The sequence below is a fragment of the Passer montanus genome, unplaced genomic scaffold (genome assembly GCF_014805655.1).
Source record: "Passer montanus isolate IOZ18808 unplaced genomic scaffold, ASM1480565v1 scaffold5, whole genome shotgun sequence".
Lineage (NCBI taxonomy): Eukaryota > Metazoa > Chordata > Aves > Passeriformes > Passeridae > Passer > Passer montanus.
In genome coordinates this window covers 1,470,270-1,493,356 of record NW_024369929.1, presented here as the reverse complement: position 1 = coordinate 1,493,356, position 23,087 = coordinate 1,470,270, and the positions used below count along the sequence as shown (strand labels likewise).

Here is a 23,087-nt window from a genome sequence, read left to right as displayed (position 1 = left end):
TCTTGTGTGTTGGGTTTGGCTTTTTCCTACCACCTTCTTCTACATCTGTTGTAAAGGAAAAGCAGCAGTTAGAGGTGCATCCTTCAGCTTTGCTCAGTCCCTCCGGCCCTATGGCACAGCTCAGCCCTGCCCTGGGTTCCATAGGGCATGGATCCATGAGCCACAACTGCTTCTCTCTGCCATCCTGATGCCCCTGTTTGTGCCCTTTCATTCTGCCTCCTGGGAAAGACATCCCTGATGGCCTCACTTTTCCTTTGTCAGCTACAGGATAGAGAAATTTCAGCAGCAGAGTGAGAGTCTGCTCCATGGTCCCCCTCAAGCTGAAGTCCTGGTCCCCATCTGGCACCATGGGAGCCTGCTTCCTAGGACTATTAACACAGGGAGAAGCCAGCCAGATGCAAATTGTCTGCCCTGAGTTCATTCCTCCAAGCTTTGTGTCACACTCCCTTCCCAGTCACTTCAAAGTTCTTTGGGAATGACAATCAGTCACTCCCTGGCCACACTCTGTCCTCCCTAGCCACCATTTCCAGCTAATTTCCTTGTAGTCCTGATGCCTTTGGAAAGGTGATGGGTTTTGGATTAATGAGCCTGACCTTGCCCTAACCTTGCAAGTCTCTGGCACAGCACTGTGGAGTCCTCCATGTGTCCCTTCTTTCCCAGAGGGGCTTGTGCAACCTCCGGAGGGCTGGGCCATGGCCACTTCCCCTGGGGCGCTGGTGATGCCCGGCCCAGCTGGCAGGGGCTTCTCGGAGGAAGGGGGTTCCACACACCCACCCTGGGCGTGCCGGCTCCACCATGAACCTGTCGGGCTGTGCTCCCCAGGAGAGACGTGAGTGTGGCCGTGGAGCCTGGGGGGCGAGGGCGGTGGGCATGGGGGGTGTGGGCAGGGGGCAAGAGTGGCTGTGGGGATGACAGCATGGGTGACCTTGGCGGGATGGACAAGGCCACTTGTGGGGACACGGTGAGGACACCCGAGGGGATGTGGGTGAGTATAGGACATCTGTGAGGAGAGGGGCAAGTATACCTATAAGGAGTGAGGGAGGACTATGGGGAGAAGGGAAGGACACCCCTGGTAAGCAGTTGATGTCACCAGTCAGAATGGGGACAGGGACGCCTGTGGCGCAGGGGCAAGGACTATTGTGTGGATTGGGTGAGGTCACCAGTGGGAACGGGGGTGAAAACTCCCGTGGGGAAGGGGTGAGGATATCTGTGGGGTATGGACAAGTACGCCTGTGATGGAGGGAGTGGGCTGGTGGGACTGGATGGGACGACGACGACACACTGTAGGGAGGAGAGGGAACGGGGGTGAAAACTCCCGTGGGGAAGGGGTGAGGATATCTATGGGGTATGGACAAGTACGCCTTGATGGGGGGAGTGGGCTGGTGGGACTGGATGGGACAACGACACACTGTAGGGAGGAGGGAAGGACACCCGTGTGCATGAGGGTGAGGTCACCAGTGGCGCTGGGGAGGCCACCTGTACGGAGTGCGGGAGGGTCACCAGTGGCGGTGGGCGTGAGGACACCCCTGGGGAGGGGAAGCGGTCACTCGTGGGCATGCGGGCAGCCCCGGCATCCTGGCGAGGGGCGCGTCCTGCACCGTCCCCGTCGGAGCGGGCCAGACTTGCGGAGCCGGTCCGTGCGGTGCCGGTCCATACGGAGCCGATCCGGTCTGTGCCGTGCCGTGCGGTGCCGGTCCATACGGAGCCGATCCGGTGCGTGAGGTGCCGTGCGGAGCCGGTCTGTGCGGTGCCGTGCCGGTCTGTGCGGTGCCGTGCCGGTCCGTGCCGTGCCGGTCCGTGCCGTGCCGGTCCGTGCCGTGCCGGTCCGTGCCGTGCCCGGACCCGCCCCAGCGCCGCCGTCCCTCGCCGCAGGTGCCGCCGCCGCGTCCCGGGGACAGGAACCGCCGCGGGGCCGGCCGGCGGCCGCACAGGCCGGGGAGGAGCCGCCGGAGAAGCGATGCAGGAAGGTGAGTGACCGACCACGGGGCTGAGTGACCGTGCCAGCCCCCGGGGCACTTGCGAGAATATCCAGAAGAGCCCCATGTCACCCATCCACCCACCCATACTTCCATCCACCCATCCCCTTGTCCATTCACCTACACACCATCCATCCATCCATCCATCCATCCATCCATCCATCCATCCATCCATCCATCCATCCATCCATCCATCCATCTCTCCATTCTCTGGCCACAAGAGCATCCCTGTTCTTCCAGTCTTCCCCGCCTGCTGGGATGGGTGTCCCTGTTGAAGCCCACCATGCCTGGCCACTGGCTGACAGTGGGATGCTGGGCAGTGACTGCAGTGTGGTTCCCACCTCCACCTGCTGTTTCTCCGCAGCCATTACCATAACGGAGCAGCCGGTGTCTGTCTCTGTCCCGGTGGGATATTCCTTCACGCTGCGGTGCCGAGCCCAGGGACGTACCTCGCTGCAGTACCAGTGGTTCTGTCAGTACCAGGTAAGGATGGGGTGGCCCTGGGTATGGCACCAGGCTGGGTCCCTGCACACAGTGGGGGAGCTGAAGGAGGGGAGGAAATCAGGGGTTTCCACTTTTGTTGCTCTTACAAGAGGCATCCTAGTGCCTTCTACTGCCAGCAGTGAGGAGGGAATTGCTGCCCACTGCCTATGTTTTCCCTTTAGTCTGACTGCCGCCTGATTCCTGGAGCAACCAACCAAGACCTGCCCATCATTGCAGAGCAGACCCAGCTCTACACCTGCAGAGTCAATGACCTCCACAGAAATGCTGTCTTCTCTGACTGGGTGAAGGTAGAGGTCCATCAGTGCGTTGCCAGAGGTACAAGCTTCTCTTTGACCTTCTTGATGTATTATGGAATCACAGAATGGTTTGGGTTGGAAGGGATCTTCAAGCTCATCTTGTTCTGCCCTTTGCCATGGTCAGAGACACCTCTCAATAGACCAGGTTGCTCCAAGCCCCGTCCAAGCACCTGCACCTCATGCTTGCCATGGCTTTCCCAGAGTTATTCTGGGTATTGGGACTGGAAGAACCCATCTGGCTACTTTAAAGTTGACCAAAAATGGGGTGTGGTTTTCCTTAGAATGTTGACTTCACCTTTGCCAGGAAAGGGCGAGGATCAGGTTTGGGAAGCCAGAGGCAGGGCTTTGGTGTGGCATTTGCTATCACAGGCATTGCTCCCAAGGCTTCCCCGCTCTCCAAGGAGAAAGGTGCAGTAGTGATGGTCGAAGATGGCACTGTTTGCTGTCCCTGTGGAGGGAGGGCCAATTCTGTCTTGCTGCCTTGCAGGTCTGCCCCCTCGGCTGTGGCAAGGAGAGCCAGTCATTGTCCTGAACCCCCGGGAGCAGCGGGTGGAGGTGGGGCAGCCGCTGCAGCTGCAGTGTGCTGCCATGGGGGTCCCGGCCCCCAGCTACCAGTGGTACCGCAATGGGAACCTGCTGGAGCAGCAGAAGAGAAAAAAGCTCTGGGTAAGGTTTTCTGGGGATAGTACAGGAGCTTTGGGTGCTGGGAGAAGCTGATTGCAGGGTTGTGAGAAAGCCCTCCATGTATCACCCCGCTGCTCTGGCAGCTGGCTGGATGACTCTGTGTGAAGGGGGAATATGTTTTATGGATTTCTTTCAAAGTTATGGATATTCTTCTAAGAGGTGACCAATCCATAGACGTGTCAAGGGCTCTCAGCACATCTCTTGTGCCCTTTTATGAAGAGACATGAGAACAGTTACAGTCTGTGTGTGAAGGGGACTGTGGACTGGGGACTGGGAGCTGTGGGAATCCTGTCTGCCTACTGGAGACCTAGAAGGAAATGTGGTTGGTCCTGACAGAAGAGGGTCAGGGAGGCAGGAGAGGGGCTGGCTTTATTCTGTGTCTCTGGCTGAGTGTAAATCAGTGCTGTGTTCTTGAATCAGGAAAGGAGATTTCCTCCCAGGGCATCATGTGAAAGGCACAAGGACAAGACATCCAGTCTCTCCTCAGTAGTGGTCTTAGATGGTGTTACATGGTGGCCTTAGATTGCAATTCTGATGGGAAAGTTCTGTCTGGGCACTAAGAAGAGGTTGTTTTTGGAGTTGGATGGTGCTGTGCTGGAGCCAGAAAGGCAGCAATGTGCTTGGAAGTGTTCAGGGCTTGAACAGACAGAACCATGGCCCCCCTGACTCAGTGGTGGCTTTAGTCCCTCTCTGAGCAGGATCCTGGGCTGGAGAACCAGAGTCCTCACCAGCTGGTACTGCTCTGGTTCTTGTCCCTGTCCTGATTCTTTGTGAGGTAAAATCTCTGCAAACAGCAGGAAAATTACTTTTTATTCCATGAACACCAGTGCCTTCGGCAGATCCTGGCATGGAGCTTCAGACTTTCACCATAAATAATGTGATTTAACTTTTGATCTGCCTAGATCAGCCACACCAAGGTCAGTGACTCTGGCACGTACCTCTGCTGTGCCTCCAACAGCCACGGGGAGCACTGGACCAACGCCGTGGACGTTCACGTCGGTGAGCAGAGCCACCCACATCACTTTGCTGCATGTCACCTGCTGTGAGACATCATTAGAGGGGACAGAGGAATTTGGTGCTCTCTGGAGGTGAACAAGGACCATGATAAACGGGATTCCTTGACCATGGGGCTCTGAGGGAGCAAAGGGAGCAGTGGCTGGAAGAGCCCCCGAATGCAGTGGTGTGCTGTCAGGCTGGTGGGATGCTGCTGGGCCCTGCTGTGGGTCAGGCACCTGCTGTGCTCAGTGCTCTCAGCTGCTCCCTGCAGACCTGCCCAGACACCTTGCCAAGGTGCTGCTTTCACAGCTCCAGGCCAAATCACAGCAGGCTCCTGTGGCCAGTCCTGCTGATAGTCCTGCTGACGCAAAGGGATGTGCTCGGATTCAGAGCTGGAGTGGGTGGTGTTTATTTGGGAAGGTTCAGGCCCCTTGGGCTGGCAGCTCAGGGCTGATGCTGTGTGAGTGATGGATCCCAGGGAGAGGATGTGTTCCCAGAGCCTCGGGCATGCTCCACCTCTGCCTGCTTTGGCTTGCTGCCTTTACCTTATGTGAGGCAGGAATAGCTCAGGAATAGCTTATAGCTCAGGCTGACTTTGCTGGCTCTTTACTCCACCTAGAGATTTTTCTATGCCATAAGCTTCTTATCCTGCCTTTTATGCTGACTTTAAAATTTCTCCAAAGTGCAAATTGATCTTGTGTAGCCAGACAGCACTCTGCCTGCTTCCTCACAGCTGGCAAAACACATCCTGGGGGGACAGACAGTGAGAAAAGGACCCAGATTGGTTTGGGTCCAATGAATTACGGCTGGGGAGCTTTCACAAGCAACAGGTGCCTCTGTAGGAGGTGGAAAAGAATGAGTAGTTTTTTTCTGCAGCTTTTCAGGCATCTCTTGTGTATCAGCAGCACTGGTTCAGGAGCCAGAGGTCTTCAAGACCCATGAGATTTATGCAATTTATTCTTAATTTCTTCTTTTAGAGCAGGGTTTAGCGTTCTAGAATTTTCTCCTGGGCTGGATTTTTAAATTTATTTCTGATTGAAATAGGAAAAGCTGGAGCTATTAGGGTAATAATGATTTTAAAAGACTGGAAGTGCTCAGGCAGGAGAGCTTGTGGACCAAAGTGAGTGGCTTTTCTGAGCCAGAACTGCTAAAACAACAGGGAAAGACAGAGCAGGGAGATGAAAAACTCTGGGAATATTGTTGCAATCAAAAGGATACTGCACATTTATGGGGAGAAACTCTTGTTTTGGAGCTTGTATTGACCTTGAGTCATTTTGTTTGCTTTGCTTTTGCTGCAGCAAGGTAGCAGGTGAGTCACATCAGGTATGAGTTCTCCATATTGATCCTCCTTCCCTGGTCTGCCACTTCTCCAGGCTTTGCTTCCCAGCTGCTCAGGATGTCCTAAATCAGGCTGGATTTCATAAATCCTCCTAGCATCACACCAGTGTCTCCAAGGTTAGCAGTCAGGTTATGAAGGAGTTGCCTGAGGAATGTTGCTTGTGCAGATCCTCTGTGTGTTTGATCCAGCTGTGCATTGTCAGGGCTATTGGAGCAGAATTCACACTGGGTGTTGGGCCCAGGCTTACTGAACCCAGGCTTATAATTTCCTTCTTTCTTTCCCAGGTACGTGCCCAGGCTCTGGAAAGTTTTTTGGTGAGTACTGTCATCTTTTCTTCCTGAGCAATTATTCCCTTAATTAAAAGCCAGGCTCCAGGGTGGATGGGAGGACAAGGAATGGGAGTGCTTTTCCTGCAAAGACTGCTTCAAGCCTTTATGACCACATTGCCACAGGCTCTGCACTTTTGGATTAGAGCTGCACAGCATAAAATTAGTTCCATCCCCTGCCAAGCCCTGATCTTTTTCAGCAAGTGGAGTAAGATTATTCCTAATGAGTAACTGAGTCTTAAGCTCTGAGCCTGCCAAACGATTTTAAAAAGCGTTGTTCAAATGACAACTTATCCCTACTTGAAATACTTTTTCAGAACAGGGCAAAGTTCCTTGCTCCCACCACCACTGAGCAACACAAATCCCTTTTTTTTACAGTAGGAGGTGGGATGAGAATCAAAGCAGGAGCCATAGGTTTCTCTCCTTCAGTCCTGGGAAGGAAAGGACCCCTCAGCCTGGCTCAGTGAATCCCCCTCCCATGCACACTGACATGCCAGACCTGTGGTCACAGTAGGGCAGGTAGAGCAGAACCTCTGCATTCCTGGGATTTTGGTTGTCAACTGAAAACTTTTCAAGCCTTTCTGCCAAAATGATTATGTATTTTGTCAAAGTGTTTTCAGAAAGCCAAGGGCTTTCTGGAGGGTGCTCCAGGCTTGCAGCAGCCTCCAGTCTATCCTTGCTTAGATTGCCCACATCCTCACTGCAGCAGGAGGAGGTGAGATCTTGCCTCCTGCTGAGCATTTACAGCTTTTTCACTCGGTGTTTGTTTCAGCTACAGGCAAAATAGCACTTCTAGTGGGCAACAACCGCTACCAGCATCACCCCAACCTCATGGCTCCTGTGAGGGATGTGTTTGAGCTGAGGCATCTTCTGGAGCATCTGGGCTTCCAGGTTGTCTCCCTGCTGGATCTGAACAAGGCTGAGATGGCGACAGCGGTCACTCAGTTCCTGCAGCTCCTGGGCAAGGGAGTCTATGGTAAGGCCAAGCCAGCTCAGCCACCTGTGCTGGGTGGGGATGAGGCAATTTTCTGAGCAGCTCTTGGATTAAAAGAGAAGAAATTGAATGTTGCTGTCTCAAAGGAGACCAGGCTTGGCAGGAGCCTTTGCATGGTTTAGTTTTGGCAGATGTTTCTCCAATATGTGGCTCACCTCCAATCCCAACAGCACGGGCTCACACTGAGTTTTTGGGAAATGGGAACTTCCAAGAGTGAATGGGAAAGTTTTGATTTTTCCTTGAATAAAAGAATTGAGGAGACTGAATGATTGCCCCCCCCACTCATGTGTGAGGAGGGGAGCTCCTTTTGGGCCCTGACTGCTGCATCTGGTCATGATTTCCTTGTTTCTCTTTCCTGAAGGTCTGATTTGGGCCCCTGACAACCCTTTTGCAGAAGAGCATTTCCAGCTGCAGGTGGCTTTGAGGTTGGGCTTTGTGCTGAATTGTGCACTGTGCTCAGTTAGGAAGCGTTCCTCAACCACAAACCCAACCAGCAGATCTTGTGGATCTTAAAGCAGGTGTTCAGATTTGGTGGTGAAAGTAGCATCTGAGATTGTCACAGCATGGCAGATACCCTGAAAACACCTTGCAGGTGATTTTTTTTTGCTTCCAAACCTCAGTGTGAGGCTTACATGCCAGCTGAGTGGCACCCAGACAGTGAAATCAGCGTGGGCTGATTCCAGGCTGGCATGCAGCATGAGGTTTGGAGGTTTTGCAGTGGAGGGGACCTGGCCACGAGGTAAATGCTGCACAAGCACCTTGTTCTGGGAAGCACTGACTCATCTGGGGAGCTGAGCTGGTGGGAAGGGCCACGCGCAGTCCTGGCACTCTGAGCACATCACCTGTGACAGAATATTCCCATGGCTTCACTTGCAGCTTCCTTTCCTTGTTGCTCTCTGAAATCTCCTTGTATCCCAGGCTTTACCTCTCCCAGGTCAGTCATCCCAGCTGCCATTCTTACCCTCTATCCATGGCACGTGAGGACCAAAAGGCATTTTATCCATGGCCCTTCCTAAGTGCTGGAGAGAAAAAAAAGGCTTGGAAACAGCAAACCTTTCATATTGTCATGCCTTATTTAAACTTTTAGAGCTTCTCTGCATTCGTGGCCGCTGGTCCTTCCTGGCAAAATTGATTTTGTGTGCTGAGTTGTGTGTTTGTGAGGCAATGCCTGCTTAAGTTGAGGTTTTCTTAACAGCTCTCCAGGCTGAGTGGTGTGCTGTTCTTTGAAGGCAGTGAATCCCAGTGTGGGCTGGATCCAGCAGTGATTGGGTTCAGGATTCTTGCCACATTTGCTGGAATCCTAACTGAATGGTGGGACATTCAGGGTGCCTGCTGAGTGCCCCAGTTGTGGTGGGAGAGCAGCTCCAGGAGCAGCTCAGGCAGCCTGGTGAAGACCCCAGAGGTGCCTGTGACAGCCAGTCCTGTAGACTGTGCATGTTGGACATGCTCCTGTGGCATCCCAGTGTTCTTGCTTGAGGAACCTGGAGGTGCCACCCCCTGTGTGGCAACCAGCAGAGCTGAAGTCAGGAGAGCACATACAGAGGGAGGAGAGGGCTGGCTGGTGAACATGAACCTCCATGGGTTGGTGCTCATTGCCCCTTGTTGTATGGTCTGTGCTGACGAGGACAGTTGGGCTTTTTGGTGTCCCTCCAGAGACTTTCCAGACTTCCCACATCTCCAGACCATCCCAGCACAGCTCCCCTGGAAAGTGTTCAAAAAACAAGTGGCTGTGGCAGTGCATGATATGGTTTGGTGGGCATGGTGAGGTTCAGTCCAAGGTTGGACTTGATGATCTTGGAGGTCTGTTCCAGCCCTAGTGATCCTGTGATCCAAAGGTTTGTCCAGTTCATTGTAGGTGGTGGATTATTGGGCTGCTTTTCCTCCAGATCTCATCTCAAAAAAGCTTCACAGGATTTTTGAAAGCCCCTGAAACATCCTCTAAGTGATCTAATTATTGCACCCTCAGGCAAGTGAGGAATCCCCGTGGATGTTATTTTAAGCATCCTAAAAAGTCCCAAAAAAAAAATATTATGTTGGAAATGCAACGCAAGCAGAAAATTGTGAGTGGAATACTAGAAATATGGAGCCACGCCTTTATTCAGCCTCATGCTGACATTTCCTGCATTATAAGCAGTGCTTGGAGCTTCCCCTTTTTAATTTGGTACTCAGAAGTTTTTTCTGTGATGAGCAGTTCTGACTCATACAATGTGGGAAGAACTCAGAATGAAACATCCCTTTCCTTCTCTGGGCAAATTGTTGACTTTCCTGTTCAGAAGGAGCGATTTAGTCCAGGAGAGGTTGGAGAAGTTGCTCAGGTGATGTGAAACTCACCTTTTTTGATTTGAACACAAGTCTTTGTGGTTTATATAGCATGGGGAGCACTTGGTGGTACATTCAGGTACTGAGCAAGACCTCAAAAGTTAGAAGATTTAAGGAGTGAATCATTCATTGTGGGCTTTCCTGTTACATTTCATTTTTTCCAAGCCTCAGTGATGGTGCCTGGTAACAGATGTCATCACTTCCCTTGCATGGACAGCAGAAGGATGAAAGCCACCAGTGCTCAGTGGCTCAAGGGGCCCAACCTGCATCTAATTTTTCTAGAAGGCTTCCTGTTTTATACTCTTTTCTAATCTCAGGGGAGGGTTCTGTGGCTTTGATTTGCAAGCTACGAAAGTTTAAAGCTTCTGCAAATCAGAGCCTGCTGTCTCTGGCTGCTGGTCCACCAGAAGAGGAACCTAAATCTCATGGGCACCTGTGAAAATGGCCATTTGAGAAACTTTCCATTGTCCCCTGAGAATAGAAACCAAAGGTGACTCGAGGTCTTTTTGACTATGAGATCATGTTTTCCATTCTCCACGCAGTGAGATCATGCTTTCAGCCCTTCAGCTCCTGCCCCTGTTACTGCATCCTTGCAGAATCACACCAAAGTGAGCACAGAGCCAAGTGCAGGGGCAGGAGCAGAGGAAGGAAAATAGAGGAGAGGTTACTCACTGAAGTGTGGGCTTTGGCAGTGAATCTGAGTGGAGAATTTCTCCTGCTGTTGCCTCTTAGCTGCTTTTTCCCATTTCTGACCCCTCACTCTTCGCTGTCCCCCAGCTGTAGTGACACAACTCTCTGTGTCACCTCATAGAGCTATTTTCAACCCATTTCAATTCCCCAAGTTTCACCAACCGGCATCCCCAGCATCTTCACCATCTTGAAGAGCTATTTTCAACCCATTTCAATTCCCCAAGTTTCACCAACCAGCATCCCCAGACAGTGGCATTGGTCCTGGGTGTTGCAGCACAGAGGGTTTGGAAGTGTGTAAACCCAGGGCCTTCAGGAGACAAACAATGCAGGAATCCACAAACACAGGAGAGCCTCTTTGGGCTGCTTCCAATACTAAGGAAGGGAATAAATTGGGGAAAAGTTGAAATTGTGAGGTCAACGTTCACCACTTCCATAGGTGCTACTGGTCTAGGTCTGCCCTGCACCTTTCAGGACAGGGGGTGGGACGTGGCCATGAGGAGCTGGTTACAGACCTGCAGGTTGGCATCCTGATTCATCCTCTCCTCTCCCTGTTGCCAGCTATATTCTACTATGCTGGGCATGGCTACGAACATCTGGGGAGGAACTACATGGTCCCTGTGGATGCTCCACAGCCCTATGCCCCTGAGAACTGCATCAGCGTGCAGAGGATCCTCCAGAAGATGCAGCAGCAGCAGACAGCCCTGAACATCATCCTGCTGGACACCTGCAGGAAGTGGTAGGGGCCTCTTTCTCCTTCCTCACCTGGGCATTCTGAGGGCTGGGGAGGGGAGCCATGCTCAGCTGTGGGTTTTGACAGCCCCCATGGTGCTGCTGAGCCCCTGCCAGAGGTTATTGATCTATGCCATAAAATCAACCACGCTGTCAGGTCCTGCAGGGTGTCCTGGGGATGGGTCAGTCATGTCTTAGTGCAGCCCTTGTCTGAGTTCTGCTGGAGAGAAGGAGCTGGAAACCCTCCCGTGGTTTTTTGAGGTGAAGAAGCCTGGCAAATACAGGCAGGTTGCCTCAAGCCTATGGAGGTATGGCTCTGCCTGGCATAAATTGTGGGCTGAAACTCAGCACAGGGTTTGTCTTTTGTGATTCAAGCCTGACCCACCTGACCTGATCTTGCTGACTGTGTGCTTTCCTGGTCCATATTTCCCACATGCTCATGCTGGGAGTGTTCAGTTCACCTCTCTTCTCCTGGCTCCATTTTTGTTAACATCTGTGAGAAGAGTACAACATGACAGGAAAATATTTTAAGCCCTGCTACTTCTTTTTTGCTGGGCTTAAATCCTTCTGAAGTGGTCGTGTTGTGAAGCTGCTGCTGCTGAGGTCAGGGATCAGCATTTTCCCACTTTCTGTGGAAAACCCATCATCCTCCCTTGGCCTGCAGACTTCTATCCTGCTGCAGGAAATTACTACTTGTCCAATTTCAGCAGAGGTGGGTGGACTGTTGCAGTAGAAGCTGTCATTAGTTCATTTGTTTCAGGCTCCTGAGGCAGATTTACAGGTCAGAGAGCACCTGGAGAGCAAATGTAGGAATATCTCTCTCTCTGCTGTGGTTCCTGTGCTAAGAATTGGAAAGACAACACAGCTTTTGTTACCCTGAGAGAGCTGCCAGCCCCTGGAGGGATGATAAATTTTGGATACCTTTTAGCTGCAGTGATGGGGCTGCTTGCTTTGAATAGCCTAAAGCTGGCTGTGCTGGGATTTGTCCCACAGCTCTGGAGCTTGATGTCCCTTGGTGCTGCCTGGACTCCCCAGAGAGGAGCATCCCCTTTCTCCCGTCCTGCTGGGAGCAGAGTGTTGCTTCCCTGGTGCACCTGGCTGCCCTCCCCAGTATGATCAGAGGCAGGGGATGGCTGCAGCAAAGCAGGAACACCTGAATCTCGTGGATTCTCTGCTGGAGCTGGGCTGGTGCAGCTCTGGGCTGCTGGTGTGCCATCTGTGAGATGGGGAGGCAGTGTGGGCCCCATTTAACCAGTGCAAGTGTTAACAATCTGTGAAACAGCTTTTGAGATGCTCTCTGTCTCCCTTTGAGCTGCTGTGTCCTTCCCTGGCATTGCCATTGGTTCCTTTGCCCAGTGGAGTCTCAGTGGTGCTCGGAGGATGCAGTGTGAGATCTGCTGTTATATTTAGGCAAACTTGTGCAGCTGGTTTTCTCCCTCCTTCCCTGAAGTTCACACCTCCCCTTTGCCACAGCAAGCACAGCACTTCATGCAGTGGGTGTAATCCCTGATCTTGGGGCAGGAGCTCTCTCCTGAGCTCATTTTTTCTCAAGAAGTCACCATTTCAGCTCAGGAAAGCATCTGGATTTCATAGCTGTGTGTGTTTACACCGCTGTGCAAAACAAGGCTCCCAGGGCCTCCTTTCCCAACACCCTCCTGGTCAGACTCGTGCATGAAGCTGTGTCTGTGCTGAGAGGGAGCTCACCCAGGGTTTCTGCTCACCCCATGTGTTGGCATCAGAAACGCCAGGGTGGTGAGAAACACATCTCCCTGTGCCAAGTGGGAGCAGATGCTCAGCCTTAGCAGGGAGGAATCAGAGCACAGAGCCTGTGTGTAGCCTCATACATTTATATACTGATTTTGGGTGGATGTGATTGCCTTTTCCAGGAATTCCCTGATTTATCCTAGGATCTGGAACCAAAGATTTCTGCTTTACATTAAGAGCAATTGAAGAGCAGATAAATCTCAATATTCAGATTTAGAAACATGTCTCCTTTCTCACGTTTTCTCTTCTGATCATCTTTAGGACAACTTACACAATCCAGTTGAATTCTGCCATTGAACATCTCCAGACTGTGCCACCAGCAGTAGGTCACACTCTGGCTGCTGGCAGTACCCCTGTCCTTTCTGCTGTCCTTAGTGTGCCAGCTCCAGCCCCAGGAAACTGTGCTGGAATTGAATTACATGGACTAACACTGCCTCTGTCACTGTGTGACTGGGCACAGCTCCGAGTCACTGGTGTGAACTGGAGGCAGTCTGTCCCCACACTGTCAGTCTGGCTGCAGGCAGATGGGCAAGGTTTAGCCATTCAATGCAGCCAAGATATCTGTTTTGTTGGAAGTCAGATGCTGTCACCATGGATCTACCCAATTCTGGGAATAATAGGGGCTGTGCTCATTCAGCTGTGTCTAGGCCAAAGTGCCAGGAACAGTTTTGGGCTTTGAGACTTGTGTGTGTGTCCTGACCCCATCTCTCAGGGAGATCTGGGGGTGTATCACCCATAGCCTGTTTGGTTCCCTAAGGCAAAGGTGTGGGCATGGTCTGGAAGGGCCCTGTGGGGTGTCCCAGACCCCCAGCAAAGACAGTTGAGCTGCCACCCCTGAGAGATGGACATGAGGAATGTGTGGGATTTGTCCCCTGACACATGTCCTTGACATGTGAAGCTGACAGATGTCCTCAACACTGACTTGTGCCTTTGCCTCCTGTCCAGGTACAACCCAGGACGTGCCTTGTCCCAGGTGCAGCCCCTGGAGCCCTGGGGAAACACTGTCTATGGCTACTCCACGTGAGTGACTTCATTCCCACAGCGTCCCCCAGCACCAGACTCTGGCACAGCCCTGTCTCCCCTCATCCTGTCATGCACAGAGGCTGGAGAGGCTTTCACTTTCCCTCTGGTCTCACCCTCCATCTGCTGGGTGTGCTCTTCAGGCACTTCTGTCCTTCCTGCTGCCAGCAGCCTGTGCTTCAGTTGAAAGTTGTGTGTGAAGGTGACACCAGCTCCTGTCACCTGATCTTCAGCCTGGTTCCCCAGGTGGATGTGCCATGAGCAGCTCACCCAAAGCCTCCTGAGATGCTGGGCATTATTTAGTGGTCCAGTGACAGTTCCACTGGCTTTTCATCTCTGTCACCTGCCTGGGCTGGCAAAGGAGACTGTGCTGTCCTGTCCCATTCCCTTCCCCTGCTTTTTCCTGTCCTGTGGCCTGCCCATCCTCTCTGGGGCACAACCAAAGCACTTTTTGAGCAGCTCACTCTGACCCAGTCAATAGAGTCTGGATGGACTTGGCCACCCCAGACTGACCTTGGACTTCCTGCCCAAGGCAGAACTGCAGGGACTCTGAAGAAATACCCTTACTCTTGCAGGAGTGAAGATGCAGAAGCCTATGAATTGCAGGATGGGGAGTTCAGCTCTGGGATCTTCATGAAATACCTGAAGAAACACATTCTGCAAGAGAAGAAAGTTACACACATGCTGGAGGATGTGTTAGAAGGTAAGAGAAGCTCGAAAACACTTGTTTCGCTGGCAGGGGTGAGAAGAGAGACAGCAGTGGCTCCACATTGCCCCATCCCATCGCATCCCATCCCATCGCATCCCATCCCATCCCATCCCATCCCATCCCATCCCATCCCATGCTGCCCTCTGTTCCTCCCTAAGCTCCAAACCACAGGCTGTTCCCCAGGGGAGCTTTCAGTAGCCTCCGAGCAGCATGGAGACATTCATGTAGGGCCTGAAAGGCAGGGAGATCAGCAAGGAGCCTGGAGTGATCCTTGTGCTTCCCACTCTTTCCCGCAGACATTGGCCGTGATCCCCTGGTCACTGGGAAGCAGGTGATGGAGATCAGGCACACTCTGAAGGAAGCCCGGTCCCTGACGGACCCCATCTGTCCCTCGGGAGCAGCTGCTGAGCACTGGGGACACGGCCAAGGTGAGCCACGCAGGCAGCTGGGGGTGCCTGTGGCCCTCAGGGACGCTGCTGTGCAGGGAGGTGTTGACAGAAGCCTCAGAGGAGCTGATGGTGCTGGAGTTTCCCTTGCAGAGCTGCCGAGCAGAACGGTGACGTTCCCGTGCGGGGCGCGGGTGGAGCTGCGCTTCCTGCGCCTCTTCTCCAACCTGATGTTCGTGTGTGCCAAGCCACAGCCACCCCTGGCCCACGTCACTGAGCCCCAGCTCCTGCTCCGCCAGCTCGCTGTGAGTGCTCTGCCTGTCCCCTTGCTGGGCTGCTTTCCCCGGGGCTGAGGTGGGGAGGGTGGTTGGGCTGAGTCCTGAGGAGTGGCTGGTCCCAGGTGAGAAAGGATCCCCTCCTCTGCATGCACCTCTTTGAGGCTCCTTCCACATCTCAGTGGATTCCCTGCCTTGCTCCTCATGCATCACAAAAAAAGGTTTGGCAGCAGTTGGATGCCTTTAACCAGTTATCCCTCAGATTGATTTCTGGCCTGCCTGATTAAATTATTGCATTTAATCTGATTGAGGCCAAGAGCTATTCTGTTTTCTGTGTTAGAAAGTAGGTCTGGCTTTTTGACTTCTTTAGCCTGCTGTGCTAATATATCTTAATGCAATAATATACTCCTTCCCAGCTGAGCTGTACCAGCTTTCTTGAAGCCTTTCTCAAACCTTTCCTCCCAGACCATGTGTGGGCTTTACTGATGGTCTCCATGCCAGTTGTACATATTTAATTTGCTGCTCCTTCCTGTAACTATCTCCCTTGTTTTCTGTAGTCCTCCTGAAGCATAGCTCATTTGTGGTGGATTTTTTGGCCCTTGTTTCTCGTGGAGGGACACTGCTCCTCAGCACACTGGGGTCACTGGTGCAGCGTGGTGTATCCAGGAGGTTTGGAGCCTGATCCTGCCCATTCCTAAGCTGCAGCATCATTTCCCCTTGTGAGCATCATGCATGACAATCGTGTCTGTGTATGTGAGCATGTGTTTGTGTCCTTTGCCCCAGATCAGTGACTAGGGGAAAGGGGGACCCAGCTGCCTGCTCCTGCCTCTGGAGCTGTCTCAAGAGGGATCAGGGGGACAAAAAGGGACTCCAGTACAGCCAGATCCCTCTTCTTGTCCTCGTGCGTGGTGGAGCTGGCTCCCACTGAGCTCCAGTGCTGTCTGCAGGGGCAGCAGCATGTCCTTCCATGCCTGTCCCCTGCCCCACCTCAGACATCCCAGCAGCCACCACCCTGCTGTGGGATCCCTGAGATGCCCACGGGGGACACTGGGCTCCCTCTAGTGAGCAAAAGCTGGGAGAGCTGGGGCTGTTCATCCTGTGGAAGGACAGGCTCAGGAAGAGCTCATCCAGGTTGGCAAACACCTGCAGGGAGGGTGCAAAGAGGAAGGAGCCAGGTTCTTCCCAGCAATGCCCAGTGCCAGGACCTGAGTCCATGGGCACACACAGATGCACAGGAAATTCCACTTAAAACTAAGAGAAAACTCTCTTTGGAGGGTGATGAGTAAGTTTGGGCTTTTTGGAAAATCAGGGCTGTGGGATTGGTTTTTATTTTCACTGATGTGCTTATTAAATACACAGATCCCATAACACCAAGTGTCTCTGCAAGGTGCTACAAAGCAGATTTTTGAAGGATTTGGATAACTGAAGGTACAGTTTGAGGCCAAGGCTGTTATTCAGCAGATGCAAGTTCCTGCATGTGAGCAAGAATAAAAAGTATCATCAGCATGGGATGGGCAGTGAGTGGAGAACCAGTTCTGGTCAGAGCCCAAAACAGCTGAGGCCACAAAAACAGGGCACAAAACCATGGCAAGGTTGCAAACTAGAGCTCTGAGATCTGTGTGAGATCCTGTCTGGCTCTCCTGGCTGTTGCTGGAATGCTGGGTCCAGTTTTGGGTCTGTGCCTCATGGAAAAAAAATGCCTCATGGAAAAAAAATGTGCCAACTAAAACACAGACAAAGTAATGAAAGGAAGGAGCAAGGCAATTGTAGTTGAGGCAAGAAAAGCAAAAATGTTGATTTTACCAGGCCTTGAAATTTACAAAAAGTTGTTTCCAACATGGAAGTAAGTCATGGTTTGAATTGCGGGCAGGAAGTTCCACAGTGGAGATGACATTCTCCCTTATCTCTAAGCTAACCCTGCCCCTGCAGTGGGAAGCCATTCATTCCCCTCTTGTCCTGTCACTCCAGGCTCTTATCCAAAGTCCCTCTCCAGTTCACCTGGAGCCCCTTTAAGCACTGGAAGGGACCCCAGAATCTCCTTGGAGCCTTCTCCTCTCCAGGTGAGCACCCCCAGCTCTCCAGCCCAGCTCCAGAGCAGAGGGTCTCCACCCTCAGAGCATCTCCATGGCCTCCTCTGGGCTCTCTCCAGCAGCTCCATGTCCTCCCTCTGCTGGGACCCAGGGCTGGAGCAGCTCTGCAGGTCAGAGCACGTGCTGGAGGATGGAGCTGCTGGACACAGCAAGGCTACACCCTCCTTTGTGCAGCCGTGCTGCCAAAGCCCTGTGTCAGCAGCAGCCTGATCTGCTTCCTGCCTCTTGGCTCTCCACTCACTGCCCTGATCTTCCCCAAGCTCCCTCCAGTTTGTCTTTCCTGTAATGAGCTGCCAAGTGCGGAGATGGATTTGGCTTTCTCTTGCACAGAGATAAATGGTGTTTCCTCAGCCTCCAGTGACCTCCTGTTCCACCAGCCTTGCATGCAGGGGTGATCCCGATGCCTGCAGATCCCAGCCAGCAATTGGAATCCAATATTTTTCCTCATACTCTCCTGGCCAGAACCAAATGGCTTTGGCTGCTTGCAGGCAGCAGTTCAGGGAGGGCCAGGAAGAGCTCCCAGGGCTTCTCCAACTTCTACCTCCCTAAATATCCCAACAGCCTCCTTCACCTGCTAGGGATCACACTGGGAGGGTTGCCAGAGCTAGCTGGCAGAGGGAAGCCTTCTGGAAGGGGCTGATAGACTGTGGTCTGTCACCCATTCTGGAGGGCTCAAGTCCAAGGCAAGAAGGGCTTGGTCACAGCCCCAAGGCTGCCAAAGCTCCAGGAGCACTTGGACAATGCTCTCAGGCACAGGATGGAATTGTTGGGGTGTCTGTGCAGGGCCAGAAGTTGAACTCAATGAGCATTGTGGGTTTCTTCCAACTCAGGTTATTCCATGATTTGTGATTTCATAAGGCCTTTATTCCGTTGTCTCTTCCTGGGATATTATTAGTGGCTCAGTTGGTACTGAGGAGGATCTCACAGACACAGTGATGTTTTGGTTAAATTTGAGCAACTCAGCAAGAATTGGCTGTTCTGTAGATGGTGGGGGGCTAAATCATCACTCAGCACAACTCAGAGCTGCCAGCTGTGCCTTTGGAGAACTTGCTTCCTCCATGACACTGCTGGCCCTACGGTGGCTGTGACACCAGCTGGTGCTGCTCCCTGCTCTCCTGCAAATCCCCCTGTACCCCCTTTTTCACAGTAAGATGTGCTCAGGTGTAGGCACAGAGTTTGTGGTAATTGGGAATGGGCTGCAGCCGTGAGCAGCACTGGCAGCAGTGAGCCATGGAGTGCCCAGGGGCACTGAGCAACCCCCAAAGGGAGCACAGGGCACACAGGGGCATGCATCAGCATGAAGGGGATAAAAGACTGGGCTAAAGAACAAGGGCAGGTGATTGCAGCCTCCTGAAGTGCTGTGGTGTTACTCTGTATGGGATGAAGCTTTCTGGTCATGTATGGTGATACTCTGTGTGTCATGGCTGTCTCACTGCAACATATGCTGAGACACTCCTGGTCTTCTCATTGCATATAAGTGTGTCAAACCTCTGCATTCCTGTAGCTTTCTGTAGTACTTCCATTAGGATACACAGCATTTCCACCAGGCAATTGTTAATCAAAGCCCTGAGCACATGTTTGATGGGCAGTTGTGCCTCCATTTTTTGTGCTGATGCTGAATTTTCCTTGCATTTCCTCTTGTTTTCCTGATGCAGGAGACAGATGATGTGGCCATCCAGAGGGAGAGCTGCCTGGACCATGTGGAGACTCTGCTGGCCTCCGTGTACAAGAGGGAGGAGCTGGACTGTGTCTTCCAGCTCTGTGCTCTGCAGAAAATTCAGGTAGAGAGCAGCCAGGTGCAAATTTCCCCAGTCCTGCACCCTCATGGAACTGGTGTCCCCATCTGCATGGCAGGAGCTGGATCTGCCTCTCTGACCGTGTGTCAGTGTCACATCCAGACCAAAGAGGAGCTGGTTTATCTTCAAGGCACAAAAGCTGCCCTCTTTTAGAGAATCACAGATTGGTTTAGGTTAGAGGGGGACCTTAAAAATCATCTTGTTCCACCCCTATCCATAGGCAGGGACACCTTCCACTATCCTAGGTTGCTCCAAGCCCTGTTCAACCTGGTCTGGGACACTTCCAGGGATGGAGTAACCACAGATTCTCTGGGCAGCCTGTGCCAGGGCCTCACAGGGAAGAATTCTTTCCCAATATTCCATCTAACCCTGCCCTCTGGCAGTGGGAAGCCATTCCCCCTTGTCCCCAGTCCCTCTACAGCTCTCCTGGAGCCCCTTCAGGCACTGGAAGGGGCTCTAAGGTCTCATTGGAGCCTTCTCTTCTCTAGGCTGGGCACACCCAGCTCTCCCAGCATGTTTCCATAGGAGGGCACTGTCCTTTCACCTCACTTTTTCCATCTCAGCAAAATCTTTCTGATTTACAATCAGGCTGCAGAACCCAGCTGTGGATGCTCTTTGCTTTTGTGTTGTCTCCTCTGCCTGACTTTGCCATCAAAGCTGACCCACAGCAGCCTCTGCTGAGAGCAGAGGGGCATCACTGGTCATGGATTGTTCTATTTTTCTCTGCTGCCTGGCCAGGAGGCTGCTCCCTGCCCCATCAACCACGGGGAGGTCAGAGCTGCCCAGTTATTTCAGGTGGAGGAATGTCTCACTGGGCTGTGTGCTTGCCTGAGAGATGAGTTCATGGGCTGGCCAGGATCTCCAGTCATCGCAGTAACACTGCCAAGCCTGATCCAAGCTGTGCCTCTTTGGCTCACTTCAAGACACCCTCAAACTATTTAAAGACCACGAGAGAAGCAGAATTGCTTCCCCCCTGGCTTGTCTCACCTCACACAGCAGTATGTACCTTGTTTATTCTTGGATTTTCCTTCCTCCCCTAACACACAGCCAGTGGATCTTACACCAAGTGCTGCTCTCAGGCTGCTGCCTGGATCTGCCTGCAGCAAGTTCTGCTTGCTCTGTACATGATGTGCTCCAGCATATGGCAGTGCTATCAGTCCTTGCTTGTTCCTGGAGCTCTTTTCTGAACATTTCCCTGTTTTTCTGCTTTGCTTTTAAGTGCAGACAGGAGACCTGGACCAGGTATTGCCAGAATTTTCTTGTTCCATTATACCTCTCCCTGCTCTTTACAGGTGTTTCAGGCACACTGCTGTGCTGGGGGTCTGTTTTCAGGGATTTGACAGCCACAAATGTGGAAATTCTCTTATTTCCTTATATTTTATAAAATTTTAAATAGTGCTAGGCTGTGAGTAGGTCTCTGTAGAGCACTGCTGGTTAAAGCTGTTGGCTTTTACAGTGTGAGGTGTGTTTTAGTTCACAGAATCCCAGAATGGTTAGGGCTGGAAGGGACCTTAAACCTCATCAAACAGGGATGCCTTCCACTAGATCAGGGTGCTCCAGCCCCATCCAGCCTGGCCTTGAGCACTCTGAGTGGTTCATGCTTTCCTCTCCCATGTGTATGGTTTTGGCCGTGGTGCAGCTGCTCCTGCTCCCCCGTGCCCCCATCCCAGGGGTGATGCTGGCAGTGGCACTTCCCTGGTGGAGCTGATGGGATCCCACATGGCCTGATTTCAGGAGAGGTCCTGAAAGCCAAAATCCGTGGCTGAGGCCTGCAGGCATAGTGAGCTGTATGAGTAAGTACAGCCCATTTTCTCTGGCAGCAGTGTTGCTCCATCGTGCCACAGCATGGGGCTGTGAGCCTGCACAGCAGCCAGCCAAGGCTCCTCCCTGGCAGCAGCACCAGGAGAGCTCTGCTTCCAATCTAACCCCCCCATTCACTGGGTGTTCTTTGTTCTCCCCTTCCAGACAGATGTGGTCCTGCAGCTGGATCTGCATTACACCCAGCCAAGCACAAACCAGAGGACTTGTGAGAGCCTGCAGACGACCCTGCAGAAATCCCTGCTGAGGCAGCTGTTCAGCCAGGGGAAGGGCTCGCAGCCAGCCCCTGCCCACACAGGCAGCGTGTGCCCACAGCGTGCCCCGGGGCTGAGCACTGAGCCCAAGGGCCAGGGCTCCCTGAGCACAGGCCACAGCCTGCCCAGCAGCGAGCCCGAGGAGAACGATGAGAGCGAGCTGGGCCAGCTCTGCTCGGCGCTGCCCCGGGCGGGCCCGGGCCGGGACAGGCCCTGAGCCTCGGCCCGCGGAGCTGCTCTCAATCCAGGCCTCAGCTGGAGTGCTAAATCTGTCAGGATCCACCAGCTGCTTCCCAGCCTTGGCACAGCCCTGCCTGAATGAGGCCAAGGCTGCTTTTTTGGAAAGGTTTCTCCTGTCTGTGCGCTGTGGCGTGCAGGGCCTCAGTTCCCACTGGGAATGTTCCCTGTCCCGTGGGAGCGTTGGGATCAGCAAGGAGTCATTGTGGTGTCTGGCAGGGGACACGGCCACCCTCCAGTCATAACACTGCCAGGAAGAAATGGTGTTGCTGCAAGGCAAGGGCTCAGGCTGATGTTTTCTGCCTGGAAACAAAAGTTGCTGCATTGAGAAGCCCACGAACACTACAGACCCCTCTGGCTCCAATCCCAGCCGTGACTGCTGGATCTCCCCAGCCCGTGCGAGGGACACAGAGCTGCACTGAGGGAGCAGGTGAAACATGTGGGCTCTCCACAGGGTCCCAGTGTGGTTTCCTTGCCATGCCTGTGTCAACGCAGGTGTTAAATTATGCTTTTATGTATTTCTGAAGCATGTATTTATAACGGTGGGGGGAGGCAGTAGCTTGCCAGGAAAAGGAAGGTCAGATGTTCCATCCAGTGTGTGTTTACATTGGAGGCTGGTGTTGCACTGGGCCAGGAATAGTGTCCAGGCAGGTGCACTGACACCTGCCCCTTCCAGCGTGGTACAGGGGCATTGGAGGGGGTTCAGCCCTCTGCAGTCCCCAGTTCTTCTCAGGTGCAGATATCCTACAGGAGTGAGAAAGGATAACTTCAAAAACATTATTATTAATGCAGATTGCTCTGTCTGTGTGCCTGTCTGTGCTGTGGGCAGCCTGAAGCACTAGATGGAGAACCAGCTGTCCAGGGAGAGCCACAGGTGAGCAGAACCCAAAGGACAGCCTGGGTGGGCACAGACCCCTCCCTGATTGCTTCCCTGATAAATGTTTGATTGCTCAGTAACAGCCAGTGACCCTAGGGAAGTGTGGGGTCTCCATCCTTGGAGGAAAGTTCACTTTGGGCTGCAGAAGGTTCCAATGACCTGATCCAAGCCGGCTGAGGGCTGGACAAGAGCCCACTGGAGATCCCTTCTGTCCTGGGGAAGAAAGAGGTTGGAGGGCAGAACTTCTTGAGAGGTCAAGGGCAGTGGGGTGGGGAGAATGCCTGAGCTCTGTGTAGCTTTAAAAAAGGGTTGGAGGCAGAACTTTGTTTTGCTCTCCTTCAGCAGTGAAGATACATCCCTGTCTGTGGTGCCAGTTGCAGCATAGAAAAATCTGAAATGTTGCTTCCAGATAAACCATTCTGGAAGCTGGAAACCTGTCCAAAGAGAACAGAGGAGGTTTTTATTCTTCTCACAGTGAGTAGAGCCAAGGGAAAGAAGAGGGGCCCCAGCTGGCTGTGGACTAGAAAGTCTCCTAGAAAAAAGAAATCTAAAGCTCAAAAAAATAAAAAAATTCAGAGGATGTAGTTTAAATAACATGGGCTGATAGAGAAGCTAAACCAGAAAATAATAAATTTCAGGATGAGCCAAAGATCAGCTCAACAGCAGCAACCACTGGGGACAGGTCAGCAGGCATTTGGGAGGAGCTGGGGCTCTCTTGCCTCTGAGGATTATTCACACCCTCCTGTGCTGTTGAGGCACTGAGGCACAGCTTGTTCCTGGCTCACATTATCATGCCAGGTGTCATCCAACGTGAATGTTTATCTCATTTGAAGCAAGGCTGTTTATTTTTTCTGAATAAAACACTATTGGTGTTTTTAATGCACAAAGCTTCACATGGCTCTGAGTTAACTCTGTTTATTTCCCCCCTAATTGCCAGGATGTAACTTAATATTGATCTGCTGGGGTTTCATGCTTCCAGCCTGAGCTTCTAGGCTCTTCTGGGTGAGC

General features: G+C 52.5%; 1 protein-coding gene across 3 annotated transcripts; it reads left to right on the top strand.

Moving 5' to 3' along the window:
- The first annotated feature begins 1,836 nt into the window (after positions 1-1,836).
- Positions 1,837-22,962, top strand: LOC120508807 (mucosa-associated lymphoid tissue lymphoma translocation protein 1 homolog). Of its 3 annotated transcripts, XR_005629090.1 has the most exons (15): positions 1,837-1,967; positions 2,341-2,459; positions 2,642-2,795; positions 3,264-3,442; positions 4,363-4,459; positions 6,080-6,109; positions 6,894-7,097; positions 10,683-10,860; positions 13,563-13,637; positions 14,213-14,340; positions 14,643-14,774; positions 14,886-15,037; positions 15,622-15,726; positions 16,367-16,435; positions 18,753-18,849. XR_005629090.1 is itself a non-coding variant. In XM_039722724.1 (14 exons), exons 1-14 carry the CDS (start codon positions 1,958-1,960, stop codon positions 21,180-21,182), a joined length of 1,908 nt encoding a protein of 635 aa, XP_039578658.1. In that variant the 5' UTR covers positions 1,837-1,957; the 3' UTR covers positions 21,183-22,962. The 3 variants fall into 3 exon arrangements, 2 of the variants coding, with proteins under 2 accessions (XP_039578658.1, XP_039578659.1); XM_039722724.1 differs by lacking the exons at positions 15,622-15,726; positions 16,367-16,435 and adding an exon at positions 20,859-22,962 and having other exon boundaries at positions 18,753-18,878; XM_039722725.1 differs by lacking the exon at positions 16,367-16,435 and having other exon boundaries at positions 18,753-18,883.
- The last annotated feature ends 125 nt before the right edge of the window (positions 22,963-23,087 follow it).